Source organism: Aythya fuligula, chromosome 1, assembly GCF_009819795.1.
Source record: "Aythya fuligula isolate bAytFul2 chromosome 1, bAytFul2.pri, whole genome shotgun sequence".
Taxonomy (NCBI): Eukaryota; Metazoa; Chordata; class Aves; order Anseriformes; family Anatidae; genus Aythya; species Aythya fuligula.
In genome coordinates this window covers 38,538,599-38,566,465 of record NC_045559.1, presented here as the reverse complement: position 1 = coordinate 38,566,465, position 27,867 = coordinate 38,538,599, and the positions used below count along the sequence as shown (strand labels likewise).

At 38.5% G+C, this 27,867-nt stretch overlaps 1 protein-coding gene across 1 annotated transcript; it reads left to right on the top strand.

Moving 5' to 3' along the window:
• Positions 1-278: 278 nt before the first annotated feature.
• On the top strand, positions 279-16,034 carry TSPAN8 (tetraspanin 8). The gene is made up of 8 exons (XM_032205023.1): positions 279-338; positions 4,183-4,245; positions 6,917-7,045; positions 7,676-7,750; positions 7,836-7,943; positions 11,106-11,255; positions 13,153-13,236; positions 15,818-16,034. The coding sequence occupies exons 1-8, from the start codon at positions 279-281 to the stop codon at positions 15,869-15,871; spliced, it is 723 nt and encodes a 240-aa protein (XP_032060914.1). The 3' UTR covers positions 15,872-16,034.
• Positions 16,035-27,867: the final 11,833 nt, after the last annotated feature.

Here is a 27,867-nt window from a genome sequence, read left to right as displayed (position 1 = left end):
TTAAAAAGCACACCTCACAACGACACAAGGAGAGTCTGGAGACTCAGTGATAATACCTGGTATTACTTCCCCAGTGCTCTGGTTAATATTTACCTGTGCTAAACTGTTTAAATAACTGTAGATGCTTGGGTCACAATTTTTGCTTTTAGTAGCAGAGCGCAGTGTATTTGATGCAGTCTGAGACATTTCCTGAAGAAACAGGAACAGTCACTCTATTGAGGTCAAACCCTTAAGAAAGGTTCTTCTGCAATTTTCATTTTTGTCTCAGCTTCTTGAAAATGGCGGGTGTAAGCAGCTGCATGAAGTACTCCATGTTCATCTTCAACTTCTTATTTTGGGTAAGTCGGTGTTTAAATTGTTATTAGTGACGCGTGAAATGTGTTCAACATTATCCAAATGCTGTAGTTGAAGAAATTGTAAATAAAATAGAGCATAAATAGAACCAGAGTATGGTTCTAAATCAGGGAGAGGAGAATGTTTAATTTTTGCCCTTCCTTTGTATTTTTCTTACAAAAAAGTCTTCCCTCCACATTGAAAAGTAGAACAGATGGGTCTCCATCTTCCTGCCTGCAATGTGCCCCTTATGTCAAAGGAAATCACTCATCTCAGTCAAAAGATAACAGACTCTACATTATCTTAATGGGAATTGTTCTTTTGTATTTTTTTTTGTATCCTGTTTGCATCCAAACTGCATAATCCTGAAAGTGTAATTGCAACAGAAGATAGGAAAATGCACTTGTATTTTTAGCCTTCTAATTGATAAATCATTTTCATATACTTCTTTGTGGTTCCTAGCTTTATGCTCAGTGTCATAATTAGTTTCTGATGGTTGACCATACATTTTTGGAAAATGGTATGGGCTGGCAGTGTTGTCAAGAGCTGTACTGAAATGATCAGCTTTCTTCAGCACACATAGGAAGGTGGTTCCTGCCCTATGCCCAGCACAGGACAGCAGGCAGCTTTCTGAGAGTAACTTGAACCCTATTTGTCTTTGTCATATCTCGGCTAGTTTGCAAGAGTTTCAGGTCCTGGAAGCTCTGAAAAGTTTTGAGTTAAAGATAATTTCTGCAATGGTTCAGCCTCAGTGTCAGCTTTCCTACCATAATTTTGCCAAGTTCACCAGAGGTTTGCTGAAACTGGATGCAAAACTACTGACCCCAGTATGTTTGTTGCCTCAAGGGACATATTCTGAGTGAAAAGGTGATAGAATTCAAATAGGATCACAAACAGTTGCCGTATAAATTTTGTTGCTAGCCAAAATGAGAAGAATCAGCAAAATTCTTTGATCTCTTGTGGACCTCACCAAGAAACTCCTAAGAGACCAGTAGCAGTCAGGACTGGCCCCCACTTTTCTTCCTCCACCTCTACCAAGGCAGATTGAAAATATATGGCAGCCTAAGCCTCCAGGAACTGCATGGGTTTCTGGAAAGAAGATCCAGGATGTGATCCTGGAGGAGTCCTGAAAGTTCAGGAAAAAAAGCAGCATGGAACAAACTTCCCAAGACCTTGTTTATGCCAAAGTCAGGAAAATCTGCACCCTGTTCTGGGGAAGAAAATGCTGAGAGCATTTGCTGTGCGTATGACAGCCTGGCTGAGACAGAGGAGGACACAAATGCAGTTATACTGACTTATTTTAAAGAAAGGGGCTTAGTACTATGGAGATAGGGAAGAGGTGTGGTGCAAGCAGCAATACGCACAGGTGGAGCACAATGAATCTGAATTCTTTGAATAACACTCCCGTCTCTAATCCCTGGAAATCATTAAATTGCTGTGGTAAAGGACAGGGAGCAGTGATGTCTTCACAGCTGCTGCTTCCACTCCCTGGTGCACAGCACAGTTGGGCAGGTAGAAAGTTAAACTGATAGTGGGGAATAAAGGTGACTTTCATCTCAACTAGATAACAGCAACGGCAGCGTGTTTATCTGGTGTCCTTTTTTTTAACCCCTTTGCAATCTCTCTGGATTGCCCCCTTCTGAGGGCCTCAGGAACAGGCTTTTTAGTCTTCTTATGCCCTTTTCTTAGCAGCTCTTACAGCATATCCTTGAATGTCTAAATCCTGGAATAGGCTAAGCCAGATCTGCAAAGTCTCTTATGCTTCTCTCTCCTTGGCCCCATGTGTTGTGTGCCCCCAGGAATTCACAGCCCTGGCATTGGGCTCTGGAGCACCCACAGAGCTTTGCATCTTCCAGTCTGGTGAAAGAAAGCTAAATTTTATTTTAAGGAAAACTAATAATTAGGATGGAGTACTGCAACAAGCATGCAGTGTTCTATTTTGACTCAGGGAATGGAACTTTTGATTTGTAATTTCAATTATTTTATTTGTGTTTTCTTGTTCACTTTGTATATGATGAAAATAAACAGAAACAAAACATTAAAATTTCACTGAAATTAAGTGTTTTTATGAGTCTAAAACAATTTTATTTTCTATATTTAAAATATATACACCATACTGGAAACTTCATTTTAAAATAATATTCTTTGGTTTTTTGAATGGAGGAAATAGATATTGTAGCATCCCCATCTGATTGGTAAGTTTCTGTACATTCAGATTTACTTCTACTACTGTGCTATATTTTTGGGGGAGGTTCTCTATAACGAATAAGGCAGTGGGCCAAATTCTCTTTAGATTTGCAGCAATAGCTGCTTCAGTGGAACTTTTCACATTAGCAAGCCCACGTTGTCTGGTGTGTAGCCACATGGTTCGCACAGTGCTGCTGAACAAGACCCAAATACAGAGTCATATGATACCATCAGTTTCTAGGCAGATTCAGTGGGATTCAGATGATTTCAGTGGGGAGTTCTAGTTAAATTTGATAACATGATATAGCTGTCATCGATTGTACAACTTTCTTTTTCATGTGTAAAGCGTACTTATAGGAGCTTTACTTAGAACAGAAAAATGTGTGGTACTCATGTCTGAGGGCTGGCTGTGTTCCATATTAAATAATCTGCTAAAGTCGTTACGGTCTTTGATGATGAATATTATATGAAACCTTTTTGTAGGAAAGTATTTTTGAGGGAAAAAAAATCTTAAACATGTAAAAATAGCTCTTTTAATTTTAAAAGGTCCCAGTTTTCATGGGAAGATCATAACCACATTTTAGAGCCATTTCTGACCTGACCATTAAAGACATACGGGAAGATAATTCTGAATCTTACTAGACTTTGGTCCTCAGTGATTTCTCTTTCCTACCAGTCCTCTCAAGTGGCTCACATAATTACATATTTTTAGCCTCTAAAACTACCTGTCTCCCATACCTGGTAAAAAAGAGAAATTATGTGTGAGAATTTCACAATCACAATCATCACAAACAAGGTAAGGAACACAGTGGCTGGAGCATAGTGGAACCGTACCTCAAAGATCAATGAAACTGGAGAACAACTGGTGATTAAGGAATATGTCTGGATCTGGGATTCATCCACCCTGACTTCAACATCTCAAAGCAAATCATTCTGGGCTTCTTTTTAAGTTGGTAATATCAATGGGTCATTTAACTCATCTGAGAATATGTGTCCCTGACAGGTCAGAGGAGATAGACTTAGATGTTTATCTTTCATGTGCACAAGATGGACTAAAGTTGTCTTCTTTAAAAATATAATGGAAATAATAACTACCACAATGTGCTCTTTACAAGAAGAATATTCTAATAGCTCGAGATAGACAAATATTGTTGCAACAAAGAAAGCAGGAAAACTTTATTTAGAACTTTTCCTAATAGTTTTACCATAGAGAATATTTCTAAAGATATATGTCCCGAAAAACTCTAGAAATAACAGTTGTACTGACATCCCTTATCAAATCTTTCATTTCCATTATACAGGAAACATTGTTCTTTATAGTCATGTTATATACATACTATAGCAATCTATAGTTGTCTCTCATCTGACAGAATTTCTGTGTCCTTACAACCACATGTATAAATCATCAAGGAAATGATGATTCCTCTGGGATAGAAACATCAGGGCTTTGGTGCATAACTGAAGGTTTAATTATCCTTATGAAGTTTCCTGGATATGAATCAATATTCTGTGCTCTAGCAATTCATGTTGCTTTCATTTTGCCAAAGAAATTATTTCAGAATTTTGGCCAGCATCTGGTGCTGTTTGGATGCTCAACTTTAATCTGAAATTGTTGATCTTTCTAAATATTCTTTTTTTTTTTTTTTTTTTTTTTTCCCACAGGTGTGTGGTTCAGTTATTTTGGGCATCTCTGTATGGATACGTGTTAGCAAAGATGCTCAGAAGGTAAATGCATACAATAATATCAGTTCCATGTAAAATGCAGAAGCTACTATATAGATTTTACTTTCCCAACTTAATTTCTGCAAATGTGTTCTGCTTTCACTGGGGTGTTTTGTGTGGGTAAAAATGAATGTGTTTTATGATGTTTAAGATTAAAGAAGATGGTGTGGGTAGTCAGATAAAGTGATCAATGTATGCACAGATGTGTAATGACAAGTGTCTTCCAGTGTTACTAATCTAAGCTCTTGCAGATGCACAGTGATTTCTCTTTAAAATGTGGGTCTCTTTTTCCTCTAATGAAAACTAATGATGGTTTTCTTATTGATTTCAGTGCTAGAAAGAATAATGAGGAGCCATGAGCCTCTTAGTCTTCTCAGTCCTTCCCCATTAGAATAGTATAGTCATATATATTTATAGAGTTACTTCTATGTATTTTTAGGAAATATTTTTTACTTTTCTTACTGTCTTCAATAATATTATTTATTATTACTTATTTTCTCAGTAATTGTAACTTTGAAAGGGTGCAAGATTTTTTCTCTTCTATTTTCAATGGCTTCCTAATAATGTCTAACCCTTTTTCACTCATGGAATTATTTTTAAAGAACAACAGATCTTTACTCAGGATTTAAATGTAATGTAAATAGCCTTCATGGAGGGGAGAAGAAAAATCCCTGAGTTCCCTCCTGGATTTTATCTGGGTTATTAAATTTCTTCAGATTTTATGACTTTCCTTTTCTGCAAAGTTACAGAAAATACAATCTTGATGAGCCCTTGATCTTGCATAAATGCACCAGCGGATTGTCCTGTTGGTGCAAAGGTTCTTTGGCCTTATGGGCCTTGCCAGCATTTTGCCATCTGTGCTCCCAGTGGCACTGATATCTTAATTACAGCATGTTTTCCATTCACATAAAGAAGTGAAGTTGATTCTACCATTCCTCTGGAAGGTGCTGTGCAATCTTTGCATGTTGATGCTTTGTTATGCTAACAGGAAGAACAATCTGACTCTGAGGTTTAGGCAGTGCATTTCTTTGGCTGAATTTGAACCACATAAATGTAAATGAATTTGAAAATTTTATTTGTATACTTTAGTTTTCAAAATGGATTTCTGGCTGTAGAAGTGAAAAAACGATCAAGTGTTACTTTGAAGGATTTCTTTTCCAACTCTCACATTGAGCCTTTAGGTCAGATTAAGCTGCAAAACTTCTGATCGCTCCTCTGCTTCTCTACCAGAATCCATCAGTAAAGAAAAATACTTTTTAATTCAGTATATCCGGAACTAAAAGGATGTTGGAAATAAGAAGATGGCTTTATATATTTCTTCTATTTGGCTGATGATGTTGCTGTCTTTAGCCAGTCCCAGATGTCTCATATTTGGCAGTGGATGGATGTAAGAGAACTCAGATCACAGTGACGTTGTGATGTGGAGTAAATTAGGTCATTATGGAGAGTTTTGCAATGTCCTGCTGTGGAAGAAGAAGAATGATGTGTTTCACTCCTCAGTCAACATTTTACAGAAGCTAAAGTTGCCACGCTTGCTAGATGACCATCTCTAGTATCATGGCTCAGATAGTGCAATGGAGCTTGGAAAACCATAACCATTGTTATTCTTATTTTTGGAAAGCTTTCCTATTCAGAAAAGCACACTTAAGTGTGTCCCAAGCTGGCTTCCTGAAGTGACTCTTGTTACTCCACAAAAACTGTGAATTAAGAATTAAGACCAAAATAGAAAGTATTTTCTTACTATTTTTGCCTCTATGCAAAGATCCCATTCAAATCCAATATATGTTTTGCCTGATTAGTAATTGAAGAGACCAGAAAGATTTGTCTATAGATGAACAAAGCTTTCTAAGAATAAATAACAGGAGTTTCAGTCCTACTTCGAAGGGGAAAGAACAACACATTCTTAAAATTATACTTGTCTATATACCTTTGTAATTTCCATCAGAAGATAAATATGACAACTTCCAGACGTTTTTGCTAATCTTGGCACAAGCCACATTGGAAAATATTCTTTGAACATTTCTCTCTGTTTTGGCCCTTGGCCTTAGTCCTTCTTTGGGAACTGAATAATTTGATATTTAATAATAATGAGGTATATGAACTGTTTAGTTGAATGTCCAACACATCAAAATACAGTCCTCATCTGTGATGGCATTATTAGAAATCATACCCAAAAACAAAGAAAAAGAAAGCTGCTTTGGAAAATATATCTTTCTCCACTATATCCAGTATCACTCAGAAACATGTTCTCTTAGGAACAGCCACAGAGTACGTTCTTGGATTTCTAATGACAGACAGAGTTTTTGTTTCTTTAACATTTGGTTAATGTAAGAGAGATTTTGAAATAATTTTGCTACTTCCAACAAAAAGCAAATATTTGTCAACTGAAAATGAACTGAAAGCTATTTTAAAGATGAGATTTTTATTTACTATGTTAAGTTGACTTTCATCCTGTGCAGAAACAGAGATTGTGAAGAGACAGGTTCCACCAGGCCGTCCAACAAAAGGTTTAGGAAGGATGTTAGTGGTTTATTGATTCAAGGAATAGAATTTCTCTATGGTTGCACATCAGTATATTTATCAGTTATTAAATATTTTCTTGTTTGGGGAGATACATATATTTTTCAGGGGAGTTTCTTGCAGCTGAAAATTTTTTTTTTTCCTCTCTTTTCAGGAGTTGGGCGTAGACAGCAGCCTGTTTGCAGGGGTTGATCTGCTGATAGCTGTGGGCTCCATCATTATGGTCCTTGGGTTTCTGGGGTGCTGTGGTGCCATCAAGGAAAGTCGGTGCATGCTGCTCTTGGTAGGAAAAAAAAGAACATTTGTCTGCCTTTAACAGACTACAGATACAATTGATGTATAAAGTCACTGGTAGTACCAGATGACAATACTGTTTTTATTTCATCGAATGTTTACTTATGAGCATGTATTGTCATTGCCTACCCCACACTTGAGCCCTTCCTGAATTGAAGTGCAAAAGAAATGATGGGTGGTCTCATCAAAGAGAAAACAGGGCCAAGAGAGCCCTGACCATGTCACTAACTTTTCCCCCACACAACTAAAACTGACATTCACTCCACCAGTCACCCCCCTCTATGTATGTCATAAATGTTTTAATGTCATAAATTCCCAGTTGCTCCCTCTGCTAGTCTTCCCAGAATGTCCTCCTTGTCCTCCTACCCAACATCTCTCACCTACACACTGCACATCATGCCACCTCTCCAAAGTGTCTTGTTTTGGTGACTAGATGATACTAAGGCACACACTCTGTCTTGAGCATCCCTTTTCTCATCCCCAAAGAAGGAAAAACTGGAACTGACTGGAACTTCAGTTCATTCTATGAAGCACGTGAAAGATTAATATTCACTTTAAAGAGATGATAGCAACTTGGTAAAAAAAGATATAATTTTCTCTACCTTTTGTTTCTTCCTAGTTTTTTATTGGACTGCTGCTGATCTTGATCCTTCAGGTTACAGGAGGTATCTTAGGAGCAGTATACAGATCTCAGGTACAGTATTATTCTGTATTGTCATTCAAGTCTTCCCAAAGATTTGTTTCTCCACTGAAAACTAATAAAATATTTGCACTTGCAGATTGAAACATCCCTTAACACGACTTTAAAGGACAATGTTGATTTATTGCAAGGCACTACAGCAGAAGCAAAGCAATTTCAAGAGACCTTCCAGAAGTTTCAGACAGAGGTAATTAAGATGTAACAAAGGGTGGGGGTTGTTGCTATCTGTTCTATCTCTAGCATTTGTCTATGCTTCATTTTATGTCTACTCTGTCATAGATTTGAATTTCACACCCTGGGGATGGGAGAGGGTCTGACTTAAACACAAGTTAAAATGCTGCAAAGGGGTTTCTGCTCCCTTGATGCAGCTTGGGCTTTCCATAATGATTTCTTTGTGCAAAAGAGAAGATTCTCTTCCTGAGAGAAATGGAGCAAAGGCACACAACATGCAAGATGATCCACATTTAACTGTCTGAAAACGTCCCTTTCTCTATACAGAGGAAGACATTCTCAATGGCCCTAAATAGGATTTTGTGAAAGTTTCTTTCTAGAATAAATAGATTGGTAGCTGTCTAGATCTGTAAGTCTTAAACTCCATAAGTTTGCATCAGTGATTACAAATTCTTCAGTGTGCTTGCAGAAATTAAAAATGTCTTATAAGAACCAACACAACCAAAACAAAGGTTCCCTCATTCTGTGATATGACTGCAAGAGATTATCAGTTCTTTCTTCGAGGCCATATGCTCATTACACTGGCAAGTAATACTGCAGAGCTCACAGGGTGTGCAGAGCATGCCTACAGGATTTAAAAGCCCTGTAATTGGTATTGGGCCTTTAAAAACTCTGCATGTCTTTGTATTTGCTCTTCATGGTTTTTATATGTGCTTATTTTGTCATTCTAGAAGACTGAGCAGACTAGAGACATTTGTGCATATGTCTGAGGAAGTATACTTCAAAGACTTGTAATTCTCTGTGGGGTGTGGTAGGATTTATGGATTCAAGTAGCTCTTAGGACCCAAGAAGTCAGGTTTGCATCTTGGTCATAAATCGATTGCCATGAGACTGTTGTTTGATGCTTGGGTTATCAGTCTTCCACAGCTTTGGTTATGCTAGTGCAAGTTATGCATTTTATAAAGTATATGTTTTGTTCTAGCCATGGTTACCTAAAAGGTGCAATTTGCCTCATCTATTTGGAGCAAGGTATTGTTGCCTGGGTAGGTTGGAGTGCTGGTTTTATTCCCCTATTCCAGACTCTTTTTGGACCCCCTCAGAGCTTCAGCCACATGAACTTATTTAAGAAGTATTTAAAGATTTAAAGGTTTCTGTCTCAAGTTGGGAATAAAATATAAAACAACGCTCTTTTTCTTGAAAGCAGTGAAAACTTTCTCAGTCTCCAAAGCCCAGATCATCTTCATTTACAGAAAGTGGCCTCTGCTTGAGTTTGGATTGGTGATGGCCAGCTCTTCTACTGCCTGAAATGCCTATCAGTATTTCATGACCTCCAGAAAATCTTCCTTCCTCACTCAAGCTACCATGTTTCTATTTCTTCTCAGTAGGATACAGAAGATGGAGTTACTTGTCACCTCCAGAAATTAGCCTTTTTTTTAAATAAATGAAATAGGGAATGCTTAGGTGTTGACACAATGCCAGACTTTTTTTACAAGACTTTTATTGAAGATATTACTAAACAAAGGGTGATATCAAAATCTGAAAACTCTGATAATCCCCACCATCCCTTTCTCTCCTCATCTGAGGTCATCCCTTCACAGGTCCTCACTGAATTATTATCTCAGAGCTGAATGGCTCCTGCTCCATAGGAGGGCCCTAGTCCCCTTCCAGGTCTTTGCATTTGGCTGGACACCTGGGGCCTAGGAGCCTGCCCCATCACTGTGGGGATGAAAAGGCCTGGCTTCCCTTTACAAATGTCCCCCAAAATTGAGATTGACTGTTACATAAATGCTTTGATGAGAAGGCTTCCTTTTCCTTCGTTGCAGCTTTCCCTTTTGAAGGGAAGGTGCTCCTTCAGTGTGTCCCAGCTGAGAACTGTCCAGTACCCTTTAGGCAAGAAGATTGGATAAGGAAAGCTTCAGTAGTTATTTCATTTAGAATATCATGTTAGCATGAAATCATTAAATGTGTATTTTCCTGTGTAAGAGTGGGGAAAGATGCGCACTAAAAAAGAGTTTTGTTTTCCCTGTACTTACATCTATTCTGATTTCTCCCACCTGCAAAGTGCCAGAAGGTAGACACTTAGTACCACCCTGATTCTGGACATCACACAGAGAACAAATTTCACCATTTCTGGTGTGTGTCCCTGCCATACTCCCAGTAGTACCTGTGCCTATACATTGGCACAGAGTGTCTGCTGCTGTTTTTAGGGTAGGCTTAAAGAATTCTTATATCTTTAAAGGCTGACAGTGTGAAAGGAAAGGAAGTGAGAAGCAATATTTAGGTAGCTTATATTACTTCCACTTTTACTTCTCCATTCTGCCTCCGGCTTTGTCCTGTGCTTCTGAGTCAACTTAACTCTCCTGATATAATAAGCAGCTCCCTGGAGGGATGATTGAAAGGTGAGCAAAATGAAAACAACAACAGCAACAACAACAAAAAAAAGCATAATTACTCTATTAATTTTTAAATAGACCAGGATTGTTTTATTATGTCCCACAGCCTTTGCTTTTATACAAAATAACATGAACACTTCCAGCTGCTTTTTAAAAGGGGGAAGATGTAAACCCAAGTCTGCACCCCTGAGCTTTAGTGGCTTGAACAAAGTGGAATCTGAAGTGAAACTGCACCTGGCTTAGGCTTCACAAACCCCAAATGGAGCCCTGGCCTCCTCAGTCCATTTCTAATTTAAAGGGCTAATCATCATTCAAGGTGGCTGTTTTTCTAGATTTCATAGTTTTTTGTGCCTGAATTTTACTTTTTCAGCCTGGCTTTTCAATATATGATTTGCTGTAGATGTTACTTACCACATGCAGGTGTAAGTCACAGAAAGAAGACTTGATTTTGAAAACACACAATACCCAGCATTGCTCCATGCTGTATTCTGGCACTGACAATCACTAGCTTTACAGTATATTAATGGTTTTTGAGTGCTGAATGTTGAAAATTGTCTCTTTTATTTATTTATTTATATATTTATTTTTTTTTACCTTGTGCACTCACAGTCTTATAACTTGTATTGAAATGTAAAGGGTATTTGAGACAGGTATCAATCTGGGAAAAAATCCACATTGGATAGGATGAAAGGAAATTGTTGTTCCTCTTGGCTTGCCCTCATTCACTCCCCTAAAGGCAATTCATTGTTTTTTTCTTCATCTTCCTGTTTCCTCTTTTCTTGCAGAACAAGTGCTGTGGTTTGTTGAATGGGGCTGCAGATTGGGGAAACAATTTTAATACAGATATTGATGGCAGTCAAATCTGTGGATGTGACCCAAATGGCGAAGAAGCAAACCTCTGCGTCTCTTATAACAGGAGATATGTTTATAAAACGGTAAGAAAAATACAATGTCCTGCTCTTCTTTCCAAACACAGGTTTTAACATAGAGCTGTCTTTAGTTGCTGGCATAGTCAGCAGTTCTGTCTCTTTCCAAAAAGACAAAGTTTTGCCTTCTCTTCATTAGCCAGCTTTGCCTCCACACCAGCTGTGGTGAAATTGCTGTGCATACATAAAATATGTGTCTGCTTTCTCCTCCTGGGGATGTCTCTGTTGTATCTGTACACTCCATTATCTCCCAGTCTGCATGGTAACTACAGGTGAAAACTGCTGTTACGGCTTTGGGGTCAGAGTATGCCTCTGGGTCAGAGCAGCACGCCAGCTACTCTTTGGATCTCCTGTGGAAGATGAAGCTCCCGCCAGAGCTCATTTTGGTGGTAGACATGTTGACTCAGAGGCTAAGAGATAATGAAAAGCAATTTCATTAAATACAAGATCCTTGAGTTTTTATAGTCATTTACTAGAAGAAAAACATGCTCATTTTACAGAATCTACTGGTAAGGCACCTCATATGTGGTAGGCTTCCCAGAAGCATACTTAAAGTGTAATTTGCAACTCAGGCCTTTTGAAAAGCTTGTGGTAATTAATATAGTAGTAAGGCAAAAGTGCCTGGTGAATGGTTACAAAAAAGCATACTCAAAAAATGGTGGATGGGCAGCAGAAATCTCGTTTATTTCACAATTTATCTGTTTTCTTATACTGAAATTTAACTCCATACATACCAAGAAAAATATGGAAAAAGTAGTGGAAAACTCAGAGAAAACACCTACATTTTTAGAATACTAGTAGTATGATGTTTCCAATCTGCATCTAGTACACAGCAGATTTTAGCAAATATCCCAAATTGATTGTATACTTTCCTAAATGCACAGCTTCTTAGCCAGGTCCTTTCTGAACACAAATTTCCTCCCTGCGTAGTCTCACAGAAGCAAATACAGTTTTAAAGCAAGGGAACAGTCTGGTTAAGTAGAGAATGCCAGAACCCAATCTGGAAATAAGATGTATGCAGAGGCTTTTTTGGCCACATTTTTATGTCTTTTTGGCCGCAGGCAAACCCTCAAAGGACATATGAGAAACCATCAGTGAAATTACTGCAGGTGCAAGATATCGCTCACATGAATGCACAGATTTCATGGTGGTGTTAGATGCTAGTAAAGACATTCGACTCTTGTGATCCAGGAAAAATGGTTTGAAATTTAGTGCAGTTCTGAGTCAGCTTAAATGAGAGGTTTTTAGAAGAACTGGAAGGAGAAGACGCATGTGTTTACTGTGAGAGAGGAAATATGGTGAAGGCATATAACTATGCATTATATTTGGGGGGAATGAAGTTGTAGTGTTGGAACAGTATTGTGGTTTTGATGGATTTAAGCTGTACTTGGCTTTCCCTACAGTTTGAAAAAGGAATATTGTCAATGCCTGGAGAAGATGTAGGCGTTATAAGAACAGATGTATGCACTTATTAAAAAGGAGAGTAGCTCTGCATAGAACTTCAGATGTGATCACTCACTTCCTCCCAGTCCCAGGCCAAGACCACCAATCATTTGTCAAAATTAATACTTAAGTTTGGTTTTATATCTAAATATTTTTAGTTGAGACTGATTCTAATAATAGGCTTTGAGGTCTCAAACCCAATGATCACATTAGTGGGAAAATGAAGTTAAATTCATCTTCATTTTTGTGAAGGCAAAGGCTAGATATCTGTCTCAGGGCCCAAGATACATATAAATGTGTTCTTTGTGTCTGTTAGCAACAAACCAGTGTAAATTCAAATAGCGTTTCTTTTACATGGAGAGCAAGAGAGAAAATATTTTAGAGGATGTGTTTCTAATAAACTTAGGTTAATCTTGCTTACCTATAATTATTCATTTCTTGTTTTCCATGTCTTGTTTTCCAGGTTTGTAGAGAAGTGATCATCAAATATGTTCAAGACCATATGCTCATAATTATGGGGATCGCATTTGGACTGGCAGTTATTGAGGTACCAGTATACACCATTAAAATATTTAGTGGCTGACAAGCCATGCCTTCTACTTAAAAATACACTGGGAGTGGAATTAAAACACCTGGCTTGCACAATTAATAGACAAGGGAGAACCACCTCTAACCTTAGCTGAAATCTCACTGTTATTTCCTATCAACGGCATACAGCTGCCAAGCTGAGGAATTCAGGTGGGACCAGACCACCCTGTTGCCTGTATAAGCATATCACATGGCACTTTTTCTGCAAAGATTTAACAGGTTTGGGGCCAGGCTGGGACTTGACAGTGAGCCCAGTGGATGGAAGGGTGTGCAGACTCCCAGACCCAGACAAATAAGAGGCAGAGTAGCTGTTCTTCTCTTCTTAGCTGGAGGAAAAAATCATATCATTAAACTTTGTAGTCCCTAAATTGCATATTCTTATTGTGGAGAAATTATGATTCAAAATCATTATTCAGAGGGAGTAATTTAACCATCAAGATGGTGTCTGAATGTGCCTGAGTGCACACCTGTGCTCCTCCATATACTCTGGTGTGTGAAAAAAGCAGAGCATGTGAGCTCTTCATTTTAATTGTTTCATCATACACTGAAGACTATCACACAAAATTTTCTCCAAAGAGAGGAGAAAAAACAGTGAGGTGATCCAGTCAGCTACTTGATGAATGATAGGCTTTGATTAGGAGAAAATGACAAAGAAGCAGGGGATTTCATCATGTTGCTTTCTTTGGTCATTTTCATTCTTTTTACTATTCCTGTGCGGTTTTCCTCCTCCCCTGCCCCCCCCAGATGAATGTTTGAGGGAAAAGCAGAATGACGAAGATTGCTGTGCAGAGTTCAGCCTGTTATTCCTAACGAAAACTTCTTAACGTCCTTGGCAGAGGACTGTTCCTCGTGGTATAAGAGTGGGCTAGAGCCCCAGCTCAGAAGTACTCTTCCAGGAAAATAATTGTAAGCAGGGAACAGTTAGGCAGCTGCAGCACTGTGAGATGACAGGCCACTTCTTACTCGGCATAGGCTTCACATTACATAAGGTGCTATACATGGGAGGTCAGGTCTCTTGCCTATATGTAGAGTTCATGGGGAAAATCAATGAAATATATCAATAAATAAAGAAAGGCCTTTACAAATATAATGAAGTGTAAAATTTCATATCTATCCAGAAAGTAAGTTGTAAGTCACTTTGCTCTAGTTATTGTAGTTGTGTTCATTGTAGCCTTTAGTTCATTGGCCATCATTCTTACCTTTTCTCCAGCTGGCATTTTCTGTGGCGGTTGCCTCTCTTAATCATAAAAATATTTGAAAACAAAGTGAGTAAACAATATGAGGATAACAGCCTCAGCTGGTACAAATTGTCAGCTGGCAATTTACACTTGCTAAAGATTTAGCCTTTCCAAAGATATTAACATATTGTGACATCTCAAGTAACTGCAAATCAAAAGCCACATGCTTAACTCTCTCTCTCTCCTGGAAAACAGCAGATAAAAAGGCCGGGAAAAGGAAAAGTATTCTTTTGTAGCTGTCCCCCTCTGCCTGCTCCATCATGCCACTTGTGGGCTGTAAATGGTTTCAGCTCAATTTGTTAGTGGAAATGATACTGAGAAAAGAAGGGCCCAGTTTCACTTGGGCACAGGTGAAAATGTGGGCATGGTACATCAGGGAAGCCAAGTCAGCTTCTTCCAGCTGTGAGGCCATCCCCTTGCCTTACCTGTACCCACATGTTCTGTACACTCCACAACATCTCTTCCTTAAATAAATGAATTCATGGCTTCATAAATGTCCTTTGAATACTTTACACTTTTGGATAACACCTTCACAGACTGGTTAATTTTAAATCCAGAAGGAAGCTTACTGACCTTCTGATCTTGTCAGCTGTCTGTCACAGGTCATGGAATTTCACCCACTAATTCCTGCCACAGGAGGTGATCCTACCAAATTTTATATCTCAAACAACTTCTTTTGTGGACTCAGAGTTTCTATCTCAATCCTATTACTGACGAATGTAAAACTTTTATTGTATGATCATTTGCTCATCAAAAAGGCAGGATATGTACATGTGTGTAAATGTACATCTGTATACATATACACATATGAATATATGGATATATTTAAAGATGATAAAGTGGTAGTCAAAAAGAAGAGAGATATCAAAGAGAAACAACCCTTAGAATATGAAATAGATTCAGAAAGTTCCTCTAAATTTCTTAGAAAATAAAAGATTGAATTTTTGTCCGACTTTCTTGAACTTTTGCTTCACTTGCTGCTTCATTGCAGCTAAGAACTGCATTTTAAAATCCTAGAGTTACAGTGTTCCCGATCCACACAGGCAATTCATCTTTTAAACAAATGAAAGTTTTCCATCGTATTTGCAATCTTACCTGTGGTACATGCCGATTTCATTAAAATGGCAATATACTAAAGTCATGTTCTTTAAAGAATTACATTGGAAAAGATCTTCTGCATAACAGATTTAGCCTGCTTGTAAGTCCAAGACATTTGCAAACAAAATGTTCCCACTGTGTATCAGTTGTATCTTGGGATTTCCAGGACTGCCAAGTAATACCAGAAATGTTTTTGTTTTCCAGATTCTTGGTTTGGGGTTTTCTATGGGCCTCTACTGCCAGATCCAGAGAAAATGAAACTGTGGAAGTGTCAGAACAATGTCAACGGCCAAATCAAAACCTTTGTAGATAGATGGATATTTGGTTTGGCACCTTCAGATAAATATACGCATGTCCCAGGCAGCTGTTCTGATGAAAACAGCACCTCCTGTGCACACAGATACTTCACAATTTGCAAAAAGACCTCCTTATACTTTGTAGGATTTAATGATGTGAATGTGAATTTTATTTGCAATAAACGTCTTTGTTTGTGTTTCTGATGAGTTTATTTTGTCTGAAGATAACATTTAAGTAACATTTAAGCCATGCTGAGGTTTGAGCTCCCCCCACAGAGTGTCCACATGGCTGTCATGCCACTCGAAGCAAAGTCATCACAAACAGTCGCGTATGGTCTTGTGTGGGCTGGCTGCTCTGGGGAATCACACGCCTCAGGCAGTTTCACTTGTGGGGCAGGGTTTTTTCATTATTAGTGGCACGGGTGAGTTTGACACTGGGTTTGATATATATGGTAAGGTCTCTGTTACTTGTGAAAGGCATGGGGACTAGATTTCATCCAACTAGAAAACCCTGCTTGGGGGTTCCCTTTAGGAAGACTTATTCTGCCTGCTGAAATAGTTACTGATAGGTCCGAATGATGTTTAGATTGTATATAGGTGTTGGATTCAGTGGCATGTATTCTGCAAATATGCATCAAGGATGAATATCAGGTGTTCAAGGTCAGGTTGGATGAGGCCTTGGACAACCTGACCTAGTGGGTGGCATCCCTACCTATGGCAGGAGGGTTGGAATTAGGTGACATTTAAGGTCTCTTCCAACCCAAGCCATTCTATGATTTTATGAAATCCAAAGCCATGTGAGACAGGACTAGCACAGAAATCGTGCCCATGGGATTTACCCTGGGTGGCCAAGGCAAGCAGCAGGATGGCATCAGAAGGCATGGCTGGTCATGTTATGACAGAAATATAAAACATGCCTGCCTTTAGATTCACCGGTGCTTGTAAGCATCAGGGCTCTGAGGCACCCCCAGCCCAGGGCCCAAGACTCCATGTCACCCCTGGGGCTGTCAGACCCTGCCCCAGCAAGGCTGCAGCAGGGCCTGACTCCAGCTCTCCCCAGCGCAGCCCAGTCATTGGCACCATGAAGCTGGGCCTACCTATGGGTTTACATCCTATGTAAAGATGAGATTTTAAATGATTTCTTTGAGTGTAGACCTTTACCCCTGCCTGATACTGTCCAGACTGGGTTCAAATACAACTCACCTGCAGCATGTTTCTGTCCCATCACAACCAACTTTCCCTCTATCACTCAGGCTAAGATGTGAGTGCTGTTTTCAGACATTTATGCCCCCCCAGGAAGCCATCTATCTACCAGGCAGTTCTGGCACTTGCTGCTGAACCTCAGAAACTGTGCCAGAAGATTTCAAACTTTGTTGGATCAGAGAAAAAACATGACTCTATAACCCAGCCATACTCTTCTGGAAAGAAAAATTTTGGCTTCTGCTTCCTCCTTCTCCCCAGACTATTTTTTTTTCTGTGTATGTCTTACCCGTAATGTGAAATCCTGGGAACTGAGCCTGAATCATACAGATCATGGGATGGTAGCTTGGATTATTACTACTGAAAAATTTTGGAGTAGATGGACAAAACAAAGAAAGAAATAATTAATCTTCCTTATCCCCCTCCTTCCTATGAGAAGGAACGCTCTCCTCTTTGAACACAAGACCATAATGCCTTCCACAGAGGGGGTCTCAGAGCTGTGGATGCCTAATGGGTGGACATGAAGGGGAAATTACAGCTCACATTTGTTCCCAGAAGTAGCTAGTTTCATTCTGCTGTAAACTGAGTGCTACTGCTATGGGTTTGTGACAGGTATCACCACAAAGTTGGTACAACTGATTCAAGCCAGTGTGTACTGGCTTGAACAACAATCTTGTCCCATATGCTACTTTGGGGAAAACATGTATAAAAGTAAGGTATTAAGACATCTAAGTTTTTATTGTCTACAGCCCTTTTTGGATACAGTCCATTAAATATCCTCTTGCATCAAAATAGAGGTATGTTAGACTCTTTCTGGTTGAAACTATGGTGCCATTAAAATCAACAGCAAAAAAGTTTATTGCCTTCAGTCATGAAGTTTGACACAACAGTTTCACTTAGAGCTAAAGTGAATAGCTCTCAGCCTCTGTTTATTTAGGCAACTTACTGAGGCAATTGTCTTTATTTCCTAATGCTCCGAGGAATAAAACTGAAGTAAAATGATTATATGATACCATGACTGTTTAAATGGGATTGAATTGATGAAGTCATTCAGGATATTACCAACTTGTTGATAAAGTGAGTTTGCCTCTAAAATGTGCCAAGTGCCTTTGATGTTACAGAACTGCTTTTCTTGTAATGTTCTGTATTCTCCTGAAGTTTTCTCCAACTTTTTTTTTCAATGGAAACAGCGAAATATAAGCATAAAACAAAGAGGAATCTGTCAGGATGGGATTCATCTGGTCCTATGCAGAACTATACAGAGCAGAAATTCATGTCTGAACTACCTGTTTGACTTCTCTTTAATCTTCTTTGATTACAATCAAAGAAGAAAAATAAACAAATCCAGGATTTGAGACATCTCATTCTCAAGTAGATGTTCAAAGAGGTTAGATGAGTCACTTGCATTGCAGATGTGTAACATTGGTGTGAATGAATCCCACCCAACAAGATTGAACTCATTAAAAATAATAGAAGCAGTCACTGGTCAGTCAGGAAAGTGTATTAATATAATATTCCATGAGGGTGTAATGACTATTCATTGATTCACTGACCTTTTTGCTCAGTCATAATCCAGCCTCTGGGAAATTAATCCTGTTTACTCTCTGGGCTGGTAGGATGAGATTCATCTTCTGTGCTGGAATGTCCTTCTCAGAGCCACAAGTCTATAGCAGAGATCCCAGCACCACTCCTTCATGGAGTCCTCTTGGTTTTCTTATCAGAGAACATATTGTGTTAGCAATTGACTCTAAGTAACAATGGGATGTTTTTCTAAACCCACAATCACTTTTTAATCATGTTGTCTGGAATCACTAAAATGGATTTTGACAATGAAACATGGAACAATAAAATCATTAGGGTTTTCATTTTTTTGGGGATATAAGATGGGATATTCTTTTTCTTTTCCTTTTTCTTTTTCTTTTCCTTTTTCTTTTCCTTTTTCTTTTTCTTTTTCTTTTCCTTTTTCTTTTTCTTTTTCTTTTTCTTTTTCTTTTTCTTTTTCTTTTTCTTTTTCTTTTTCTTTTTCTTTTTCTTTTTCTTTTTCTTTTTCTTTTTCTTTTTCTTTTCCTTTTCCTTTTCCTTTTCCTTTTCCTTTTTCTTTTCCTTTTCCTTTTTCTTTTCCTTTTCCTTTTCCTTTTTCTCTTTCCTCTTTATCTTTTTCTTTCTGTCTTTTATCCAAGGTTATGTTCCTCTCAATGTTACTCAATAAAATCAGGCATACAGGGGAAAGACACATGGCCAAGACTTCAGCATTTTGGAATAGCAAGGGCAAAAAAAAAAACCCAATATATTATAATCTTAAATAATATAAGAAAAGAATGGTAGGCAGAAAGACAATGCAACCCTTAACCTTTTATTTATTTTTTATTTTTATTTTTTTTTAAGGAAGCTGGATCCCAAATGAGAATGTTTAACACAAAATGGGGATTCAACATGTGAAGGCCAAACAACTATTTAATGGCAAAGGATAAGACATCACACCTGGGTCAAACTATCTCCAAGTAATTATTTGTTACATAATTTAAGGGATTTTAGGGGAATGTGTTGTTCTCAGAAGGGATTGCAATTAGGGAAAAAATACAGCATGAATAGAAAAAAGAAGTTATAGTTCATGGTAAAATGTAAGTCATTAAAGCAATGTCAGGAATGCTCTAAACAATGAAGGGAGTGTTAGTGAGTCCATTTCTGGAAACATAAAATGGAGAAAAAGAGGCAGATTAACAAAATAAATCTGATTTTGAAAAAGGATAGAAGAAGGAAGCAAAACCAGGGAAGGTTCACTTGAAATAAAGAAGAATAAAGATATTGAGTTTATCAAGATCCAACAGTTTGTTGCACTTAACTCAGTGTTGGGGGAATTTGGCCCTGATCCATCTCTGTATCCTGGCTGTCACATTGAAAGCCAATTCAACCTGTTCTTCATGCAACATGAAATATTCCCCAAATTTGTCTGGCTGCCATAGCCCCTAAGAAGCTGATGTCACCAGAGCATAACTGGTAGTCAAAGGGTGATGCAAGAAACAGCTGCATGACCCCCAGGGATAACTGGACAATTAGCCCAAGGAGCAGAAACCATGACATGATGGCACAGGAGATCTGGTCCAAGTAGGTTTAGAAACATAACTAAATGAGACAGCAGTATTTTTTTTTCCCTTTTTTTTTTTTTTTTTTTTTTTTCTTCTTAACTTAGATGGGGAATTATCAGTTTAAATTCTGAAATAAGATAGAAACCACAGAACTAAAAGCCAGTTCTTCAGCACTGCTCTAAGATCTATCCTAACTGCTTAGCCAAAGGTTTTTTGAGATGGGGGAAAATCCAGCCTATCTAGGCTCATTTAGACTGGATTCAGCCTTCCCCAGTTTATAAGATATTTGACTTTGAGCTGTTTAGCTGGCCAGTTATAAAACAAATCCTTAATCCTTCTTTGGGGCCAGAACCAAAACCTACCCCTGTAGGCATTCAGGCTGTGGAAGCCACCTGAACTCCACACCTCCAGAAGGGAACAGAGCTGTATGATCTGGGAAGTGTTACACTAGGACATTATTCAGGGACTAAACAGAGGCTTGGATATCTTCTGGCTTTAACCATGGCAATTTGATTATTCTTGATAATTATACATCAAGAGAACTGGCAGGTTTTCTCCCTGCCCCTGTCAATAGCAATACTCTCATCCTTTCACTGAAGGACTCTCTTTTTGTGCAGTGGTTTGGATTAAATTGCTTTTTGTTCTGTTCAAGTCTTTCTTTTTTGAACTGAAAGCTGACCCTTGGTGTATTTTGCAAAATGCTGAGCCTGCTCAGGTTTCTTGGGGAAGCAGAGGAGTGATGTCATTCACCACTTGATAGGATTGAATCCTTTATCTATCTGAACTTGGACACTGGGGAGGAATTGGAAAATCATGCCTATCCCTTTCTTTCTCAAATCCACTTACAAATTCTTTCTCCTTGTAGAGAATAACAAGTCTCCACAGCAATATCTCCTTACCACTAGATTTTATAAATTGTGCTGAAGCAGTCCAGAATTCTTTAGAAGACAGGAACAAGGGAAGTGGAAAAAGGATGAAAGAATAAAAAGCAAGACAGCTCCTTGGGCAGTAAGAGAGGCGAGAGATACCTAATAATCTTCCATCTCGGTCTGTAAGGAGATCAAATTTAGCGAGTATAATTCATCAGAGTATCTTCAGTTACTTCTTCTACATTAACCTGTGCAATTTTTGAAAAGACATTTAGGCCCATTTCTTTCATGAATATCAAACTAAGCTGTGGTAATGAATTTGCACACACAAGGCCATGGATTAAACTGGTGAGAAAAGCAAGCACCGAATACAGACAAACCAAAGTGCTCTCTCAGACAGCTTCATAAAGCAGTCTCAAGGCATTTTAGCATACCAGTTGCACACTGAAAAGTCTGTGATCTTGCTAATGTAAAGGGGTTAATTAGTAGAGTGGATTCCAGGGATTGTATTAAAAGGCCCAAAGTGTCAGTAGTTTCACATCTGGTATTAAATGAATGTAATGTGTTTCTAAGCTGTTTCAAACTGTGCTTTTGTGGTGCTTGGTATCTAAAAGATTTGTCAGATCAGCCAAACCGAAGTTGATATATGAATACTGACTATTTTGTTGCTATATTGCATTTCCTTGATAAAGTTTCCACTGAACATATTACTTAACCGTAATACAAATGTTTCCTAAACTCCATTTCATTATGTTCATGAATTAAAGCAGCAGCTGCATTCTGAACCATTAAATCTATCATTACTCAATGTGACATTAATTTCTTTATTATTACAGTTAATTCAGACCAGGAATGATCTTCTCTAGATTTGATTCTGCTTGGGATGAGAAAAGAATTAACTGCACTTACCATTGTCTCCATAAAAAATTAAATTAAATTAAAATAAAATAAAATCTTTTTGAATGTCTTGTTTTTAATTCAAAAATGTTTGTCAAGCTTATTTTTAACTAAGTCTTAGTATCTGTATCATTGATTAGTAGCATATTAAGGGTAACAAATACTAGGAAGTGGAGCCATGGAAATGACTGTTCATCAGGATGTTCATTACTTATTTCTGTTCTCTGATTGGACTAGTGTCTATTACTGTGAATACTGTTGAGATCCTCTGGCGTAGGATTAAAATAGACTCTTTAAGGAAAAATTAATCGCTAAGGAACATGATTAATGAAGAGAATGAATATAGTAATGATGTGAATGGGGATGGGAATTAATATACCAAATAAATATACTGGCATGACATTACAGCAAAGAAAGTGAATTACAACCACTTCTCCCATTGCAGTAGCAAAGAAATTGGGATATCACTACCTTGGTACCTAGGCTATTGCAGTTACATGTATATCTGAAGACAAGTAATCAGAGGGGGTGGCCAGTAAGGATCATGTGGTAACAAGGCTCAGAACATCAGAAAAGAGAATGAAAGAGAATGACATACACAATTGCAACTGGGAGAGGAATTTAGGGAGACAGAAAATGAACTGCATGAATTGGTATGCAATCAGAGCAACAAGACTATGTTTACAACCCAGCTTGATGGGGAGCATGATGGACCACTGGAGCCTCTTGCAAACATCAAGACTGGACTGTTTGTCAGCGCAAGTGAGAAATTACAGAATGCTGAACACAACAGAGTATGCTGTACAGAGGAGGAAACGGGGGCATGTTTTATAGTGGTTAGATTCCAAAAATGTCCTCTGCTCTAAGAGACATTCCAGATTCTGAAGGAGTTTGTCACATTAAGTACAGGAAATTGTCTGTCAGATACGGTTTTAGGTACTGTGATCGTGGTACAAAGGATCCAGATGTGCTATCTCTGACACACTTAATACCATGACATAAATGATTACGATGAATTACCTTCTCCCCGTGATTTAACGTTCTGCTCTCATTCTACACATGGACTCCTATGGTTACCTGGAGGACTTTTGGCTATCACCTCCTATTGTATTACTATCTTCCAGTCTTTCAGTCAGTGGAAAAAATGTTTTGAATTAACAGAATAAAGAAGCCATTCTGGAATACCTGGAATACAACACATTTAAGTTGTTTAGACATAATTTTTTAAATATATAGACAAAGAAATATACAAACCTTTCTGAGAAAAAAAGAAGTGCTATGCATGCAGAAAATTGTGGACAAAGACTTCAAGAGCAGTTTTTCAGAGCTGAAATTGGCTCTTTTTCAAATATTCTCAAAAGACTATTTAAAAAAAAATATTTTTCTTTTTGTATGGCAACAGCCATAAGTTCATGTTAATAATGCCAGTTGATTTTAATAATGCCTAGCGGTAACTGCAAAACTGCAATAACCACAATAATGCTATGTAAAAGGAACAACTGCCATGGATTTCATGCTGGTGTGGAGAATTTTGTGAGCAGGTGGAGTAGGTTTTATATCTTCCAAGGGGGACACTTGATGTATTTCTCGTCATATGGCAGCCATTCCTAAAGTGTGCAGCTATAGGTGGAATAGGCGGTATAAACATTCTGTGCTCACAAACCCACGGTTCGAATTTATGCATACTGTCTGATGGCTGTCACTTTCAGTTTTACCAGAATAGAAATTTATTAGAGAGACTGGTACTATGCAGTCCTAAAAATAAGGACAAAGAGATGAAACCAGAAATGAATACTGACACTAATTCAAGAATTGCAACTGACCAGACTGAATAAAGAATATTTCACAGAGGAACACAGTTTATGTAAAACTACATATTGTGCACTGTTACATCACAGACATGCTTATGTATCCAAATACAGAAAATACAGAAGCTCCCTGGTCTGTTTTGGACTTCAGTATATTTATTTATCAAATTAAGATTGTATAAATTAGGTGGGATTCAGTCTCTTAATGTAGCATTTAGTGCTTTTTGGACTGATAAAGTATTCTGCTTGCGTTCCAGCAGCTGCATGATGAGGTTATGTGTCTTCCTGGGGTCCTCTGTGTGTCCTGCACAGATTTCTTCCTCACCTTAACTGAGCTGAAATAAGACAGCTTACTTTTAGGCATCTGATTCACTCCTTTGGTCCCTAGACCAAGAATTTGAGTTTGTCATCTTTTGACTACAGGTTACCTGGGTTATTGAAACAGACTTCTTGGAAAAAATAAAAGTTTAAAACAGTTTGTTTTGTGCTGACAGCACATTGATTATGTCAAAACTCTGTTATGAGCTAGATATCCACATAATGTGCTGCTAGAAATGCTAATGGGGCTGTGCTGTCTTCATGCTATAATGGAAATAAGAGCCCAGTATATAGTCTATGGTCTGTAACCATTAACCCAGCTGTGAGACTGAGAAATAGACACAAATGCTCTTGTGGATCTTGTGGACACAGCAACTTCTTCAATGAAGATGTGCAGGGATATCAGCAAAGCCATAGGTATTGTGCCTAAATTAATTTGTTAGGAAGCAGAGTGAGAGAAGGCTGCGAGGAAGGGAAAACTAAAATATTTTAAGGCTGTAAAAGTGCAGTTCAAGTACTTTTTCTATGTTGGGGCTTTGTCATACACCTGGGAGCAAAATTATGTTGGCATCGGAAATGACGGAGAATCTGAAACTCACATGATAGTATAAAGTAAGGCAGTACAGGATGCCTTATGGCTGAACCCATGTTGATGGGCTCATAGGTTGTCTTAAGCCTTGCCCAAATGCCCAGAAAAGTTCTCTCCAGACTTAGGACCTGTGGAAATTTGTAACCCCAGATTTTTACTTTTCATTGGCTCTCCAGGGTATGTGTCTTGCATATATGTCATATGTGGTATGTGTCTCATTACTCTAATCGGTGTGATGGTGTTGCTACACACTTCACAGAGCTCAGGAGGTTACAGTGGCCTCCATGCCAGCAGCTTGCTGTCAAGCACAAGCTAAAGCACAGCACTTGAGGCATACTTCAACATTCAGCATCTGCCTGCAGCCAAATGTCCACCCCACTAGAGCATGGATTAACATGTAGATTTTGGTGAATCTTAGAGAGCAGAACTAAGAGTCAAGGACTTTTTTTTTTTTTTTTTTTTTTCCTAATAAAATTCTTCAGGGAATAGTATTGTTAACTGTATTTGTTAACTGTATTTGTATTGTTAACTGTAACCACTTAAACTGCTAATACTGCAGGTGTTGGTTTCTTAGGAATGTATGTATTTTTCTAACAAAAAATGAAGTCTGGTGGCTAGACAACACTCAGGTAGGAGTCCGTGCTCAAGCAGGTACAGTGAATTCATGCAAGCTCAGAGTATCAACAAATAGCGCCACATAACGGTCTTAGGAAATGGAAAATATTTTTGTCCTATTTACCCTGATTTAGATTAAGGAATCTTTGGAAATCAACAGTTAAAAAAAAAAAAAAAAAAAAAAAAAAAAAAGTGCATCAGTGATGTGCCATTTGCGGAATAATAATGTTCTCTTTAGCACAGAAAATCTTACTTACCCAGGGGACAAAATGGGGCCAAATCCTCATCTGATGTCAATCAGCATGATTCCTTTGCCATTAGCACGGCTCCAGTGTGTTCAGTGGAGCAATACCAATTTACTTCTGCTGAGGGCTTTGGCCTTCTGTCTCAGCTCAAAGAAATTAAGCTGTCGTCCAAGTCTTCTGACTGAAGCTGTGTGCAGTTTAAATCTTGTTGCAAAAAGCCTGGTCAGATATGTTTTTCCTTTCTGTTTCACATGATTTTGCACATTCATCACAAGAGTTTAATGGAATATGTCTAATTTTCATCAAACCATGGAAAACCAAAAAATGTTCACAGGTTTACGCCAATGTCCCATTTTGCTGAAAAAATGCTAATGAACTTAGGCTTAAATTTACTTTGCAGAAATGTTTTCTCTTTATTTTTATTTTTTAATTTGTAATGGAATGTAAAGAACTTTAATGTCTGAGCTATTTTACACCTTATTATTTACACCTCTGCTTTGAAGGTCTTTTCAAAATAACAATGAAAATTCAAGAAAATTACAACAATATTATTTTAGGTTAGAAAGACACATTTTTTTCCTCTTTTCTTTCTCCTTATGGAGGTCATACTTAAAGTGACGCATTATAAATCTAGAAAACCCTATAAATTCAGTTATAATTAAGATAAGATATTTAAGATATCTTTCTGTCCTTATTTTCTTTAACAGTTTCTGATATTACTTTATTCTAAGTCTATCTATCTGCTTCACATGATTTTGCACATTCATGAGTTCAATGGAATGTGTCTAATTTTCATCAAAATATGGAAACCATGGAAAGCTCACTTTCTCAGGTGACAGTGAGTCACATAGCCAATATATAACAAAACAGGTAAACTGTGATGCTCCTACAAAGCAATGCAGAAGAATTGTAGGAATTACCATTTCCCATATTACATAGTGAGAACATTCTACAAAGATATTATTAGTAGCTGAGATAAGGACTTTTATATGCTTCTTCCAAATGTGATTAGGTTTTGAGATTAATTTGCATACCTTTGCCATCACTAGCACTAACTTTTTTATTCAAGGAAGTAGTAGGTACGTTTATGCATTCAATGCATTTTATATTTGTTATGGCAGAACAAAAAAAATCTTGCAGTCTTTCATGTGTATGGGTCTCACTTGCAACTGTCTGCTCCCTACCTGGTGAATTTTAAGACTGAGTAGCAAGATCTTCAGGAACCTTATCAGAGACCCTGGGAGAAAGAAAGGATCTATGAGGGGCTGGACAGCACCTATGCTGGGGTGGACATGCCCAGGAAGAGGCTGAAGGTCCCTGCAATAAGATCCTTTGAGGGGGTTAAATCAGGTCCCTGCTGGTAATGCTGAACAGGGACTGTGCTTGGACACCAAAGATCTCCCAAAAAGAGAAGAAACAAGATATTGTGCCTGTAGTTTGGAGACACCAACAGCTCATGGAATAGTGTGCTGATTTATTTGAGAGAGGGGAACTTGAAGGAGGACCAAACATCTTTGAGATGGTCTACACAAAGTTTCCTCTTACTTTCAAATTTCTCTACATCCTCTCCTCTCCTCTCCTCTCCTCTCCTCTCCTCTCCTCTCCTCTCCTCTCCTCTCCTCTCCTCTCCTCTCCTCTCCTCTCCTCTCCTCTCCTCTCCTCTCCTCTCCTCTCCTCTCCTCTCCTCTCCTCTCCTCTCCTCTCCTCTCCTCTCCTCTCCTCTCCTCTCCTTTCCTACTTCCCACAGTCTGACACTGTCTATGGAACCATGGCCATGGAAGAAAACCTCCTTGTAACTTGGGTTCAGCATGGCCCTGTCATCAGAAGACATGTCCCTGTGTGCTCCATCATGTCACCAGTGACTGCCACCATGAATGTGAAGAGGGGAGAAGTCACGGTGGGTGAGGACATGGTGAACTGTGGCCTTGGCAGGTCTGGGAAGGACGTGACAGCATGTCTAGGGGAACAAGTCTCCATAAGGAGAAAAACAGGCAGTGTTCCCCAGAGGAGGTACACAAGAGGTCCAAAGGAAGCTGTTTCCTAGCACATCCCAGCAATGCCAGGGCTTTGCTAGCCGGACTACGTCCATGGTCTGGAAACTCCTAATTGAATCAAGCGGCCAAACTTCAGTGCAGATCAAGCCTCTGAAACGGCCAGGACACTCTGATGCATTATTTCCAGTGCGGGTCCTGTTAGATTAGGACGTGTTTTCCATTTGAAGTTGAGCTACGCTAACCCAATTCCCACCAAACAAACAAACAAGCGAAGGAACAAGCGGAGCGCCCCGCGGGAGGGACGTGCGCAGTGGGGTGGGGACCGCCTGGCTCTGAG

Bases quoted from the DNA above. Each gene is read 5' to 3' on its own strand.
- TSPAN8 (XM_032205023.1), top strand. From the start codon at position 279: ATGGCGGGTGTAAGCAGCTGCATGAAGTACTCCATGTTCATCTTCAAC. The intron at 339-4,182 runs GTAAGTCGGTGT...TTTTTCCCACAG, and splicing joins TCTTCAACTTCTTATTTTGG to GTGTGTGGTTCAGTTATTTT. The intron at 4,246-6,916 runs GTAAATGCATAC...CTCTCTTTTCAG, and splicing joins TTAGCAAAGATGCTCAGAAG to GAGTTGGGCGTAGACAGCAG.